The sequence below is a fragment of the Orussus abietinus genome, unplaced genomic scaffold, assembly GCF_000612105.2.
Source record: "Orussus abietinus isolate OABI.00-Male unplaced genomic scaffold, Oabi_2.0 scaffold1123, whole genome shotgun sequence".
NCBI lineage: Eukaryota > Metazoa > Arthropoda > Insecta > Hymenoptera > Orussidae > Orussus > Orussus abietinus.
Window position 1 is genome coordinate 231 of NW_019395487.1, and position 3,438 is coordinate 3,668.

Consider the following 3,438-nt stretch of genomic DNA (forward strand, 5'->3'; position numbering starts at 1 on the left):
CAACAAATGTATGACACTCGAAAAAACTGTCTCGACGGAGACCAAAACCATTCACAAGTCTCCGCGAGACAAAGGAAACTAATCTTTTGCGGCCAGACAATCAGAATCTCGAATTGCGCGCTTCTACTCAAAATGGCGCGACAGAAAATCAGGGAACAGAAAATTAGGGAACACGACGCAACAAAGGAAAGTCGCTCTTGTGTCCGCTCGAGGAATCCCGCGGCCTCCTGGTAGTGCTGCTGTGGAGGTAAGTCATCCTCGACGGGGAATTCATAATACACACAATATGGAGAAAAATTCTTGTTCAGAGGACATAAACAAAATATTGTGAACGCAAATGATGGAGTATATCATTACCCTTTACTATTCGTAAGGAACACACTGTCCAGGGGAAGAACCACCCCCACGAAAACTATTACTTTCATACAGTTCAAAATCGGAATTTTTGCAATTGTGCATTCAAAAACAAAAATTCCAAGACACGAGCAAAGATAAACATACTCAAAATCTTTCACAGTATTGCTTAGGGGGTAAACCACCTCTGATGGGGAATTAATAATACACACAATACAGTAATAAATTCATGTTTAGAGGAGTCCGGTGAACGTAAGTGGTGAAGTATGTTTTCATCTTTTGAAATTTTGACGTAATCATACTTGCTAATGTTCATATTTGGTTTTGTCGAACGTGTAAACAAGTAATAGAAACTTCATGGTCGAAAAGTTTAAAAATCGAAATAACTTACTTGTTTCACGTGGACAAGTCCATCTTGACTGAGTTTTCTCTTTTTTGGGGCAGATTGAAGAGACGAGTAGAGAGTAGTGATGCCCCCAGTATTGTGTTCATGTGGCAATGGCACTAAAGGAGCTCCTAGTTGCTGTTGCGAAAGTAGTGTAGGAGTACTTGGAGTTAGTAGTGGTGTCAAAACATGCGTTAGCAAGATTGGATCCGTCGACGGTGCCAATGCTCTGGGAGAAGGTGGTAATAAACCTGACGAATAGTTCGGCGTACTTCCTGGATGGTGTAATAGCATTTCTTGAAGCGCTGCTTTTTGATCTGAAATGTGCATTGAGTTCAATAATGATACAGAATTCCATTTATCGAAGGAACTAATTAAAAATCGGTCTAACGATCACTTTGTTATGGAAAGTTTGACTATAAAGATTTATGAGTGAATTTTTAATCTACCAAATGACACGAATTTTAATTTACTCTATATTTCAATTTGCTTAATTTACATCGAGAAGCAATTATTTACGTCATCAAATGGTTTCAATAAGAAACATGGACATAGATTTAAAAAATTGAGGGTTTTATACGTCTAAAACCTTTAAAGTCCAATGAGATTTCGTAGCGCCACATTCTTTCTCAACTGTAGAGTAACACTTCCGTTAATTTTTATTTCATTGTCGTAAAGAAGCATGACATGAATGTAATTATTGTTGTCGTTGTTCCGTTTACTGATGTTGGGCGTTGTTCCCTTTAAGCCGCAGTCTTGCTATGTTAGGTATTTAGTTTAATCAAATGTTAACTCGTTTATTCACGACCTTTTTACAGTCCCTGCGCTATGTCAAAGTCCATGGCTTCCTCCCCCGAGTGTAATTGTCATTCGGGAGTATTGCTATAATCTTGGATGCTGCCAATTATTAAATTTACTTACGTGGGGAGTGTACATTTTGGGAATCGTGATGGCCGGGTGGTGAGTAGGGCGGTTCACTTCCACTGTCCGGTGGACTCTCCGGTAAGGCATGTCTACAATTATACGCAAAATTTCTATTAACAAACATATTGGTATCGAATTAAAACGACTAAGAACGTGTGTTTTCAATTCCTTCGTTTACTATTTGTTGCGTACGTGCATATATGATAAATTAAATTCAACCTTGTTGCTTCGCGAGGAGTATTCGTCGAAGCAATGTGCTCAGGAAAATTGATTGCGCTCAAAACCTTTCTCCTGAAAACCCCTTCTATCATTTCGGACTGTACTCTCTAACCATCGAATTGTCTTCATTCTCCGAACACTTAAGAGACATTCTTTAGCATCGCGTCGTTGCGGGCCATTACCGAATTTTTGGCGATAGGGACAACCTACAGTGAGGCCATGTGCGCTCCACCTTTTCAGGTTTTTTCGGGAAAAAAGCAACTAAAGTAGCTCTTGGCTTCTTGGGCGGGCCCTAGACTTCAACGCGTATTTGGACAACCAATGAGCATTCAAAATTTAGAACCTAGGCGTCTACATGCAGGGGGCCAAGAGTGTTCTGCCCGGCTAGTTTGTCGGGCAGTTGTTGCATGAATCCCGAGTGTCTTTGTAAACAGAATTGCAAAATGGGATCTTCATTCAACTGCTCACATGAAGAAGAAACGTATTCGGATGAAGTGAGACTTGTCTCGAACGGAACAAAATTTGAATTTATTATAACATTAATTTGACGAATGACTTGTTGAATTATGCCAGCTGTTCACGCGTCAATACCGATAACAGATGCAGAAGCGATGGTGAAGGCTAACGAGAGATTGCCGTACAGGAAAAATACAAAATTCGAAAAATACAAGATAAAAATACAAGTGGGAATTCGAGGTCTCGGAGTGAAAGTTTAGTTGACACGGAAATCACAGATGGCGCAGGGTGTCCCTCTGCAGTCAATTAGAGCCTCAGAAACCACGAATCCAAAAGATTTCTAGAGTTTTACTTCCATTTCTTTGTACTTATCGTTTGAGAACGACAGGTGGAGTCTGCCATCTAGTACAATACCCCCCAATATAATTCGACACAGCTGTTAATATAAAAACCAACGTTGGCAACATAGGTATTTGGAAAGATCTGTTTTACCGACGTCTATCATGTTCCTCGACGTGTTTCGTTTCACCTTAATTGAATATTATTTCTTCATTAATGAAGACTTACGGATGAACGTATGACTGAGGATCTTTGTAGGTGTTTCCGGAAGGCACGGCAGGAGTTGCAGGGGTGCAAGCAACGGAGGAGGGCTGATTGTTGGCGATCGGTGAAGGCAACCGTGATGGAGGATGCTGATTCGTCGTCGACTCCACTCGGCCTCCTGGATTGGTAATGCCGCCATTCTCATTGTGGGCGAGAGTGTCGGCAAAATACCTGAAATGTAAGAAATCCAACCATGTATACACAGTTAAAAAAAATATTATGATTGTATAACATACTTGTTGGAAGTTTTATTCAGATATGGTATACTAATTTTATAACATATTTTCAAATAAAATGTATAACCTATATTATAAATTTAGCATACATGTATAATAAATTTATAATATATGTTAGAAATTTGTGTTGCTCGGTACTTGATATTAAACGTTTTTATTTACAAACAAAACAAATTTGACATATGTTCCGGGCACGTTCCAGGAGGTTTTTAGAGACAGCCCTACCTTAAACGCTGAAAAAAATCTTTTTGCAATTATCCT

The 3,438-nt window shown here is 39.5% G+C and overlaps 1 protein-coding gene across 1 annotated transcript; it reads right to left on the reverse strand.

Annotated features, from left to right (window-relative positions):
• Positions 1–745: 745 nt before the first annotated feature.
• LOC111674266 (myelin regulatory factor-like) lies at positions 746–3,112 on the reverse strand (the record flags this gene model as incomplete). Its single annotated transcript, XM_023433766.1, is given in 3 exon segments — positions 746–1,056; positions 1,661–1,752; positions 2,906–3,112. Coding segments are annotated over 3 exon segments (610 nt in total), but the record flags the coding sequence as incomplete, so codon positions are not given.
• Between the last annotated feature and the right edge of the window lie 326 nt (positions 3,113–3,438).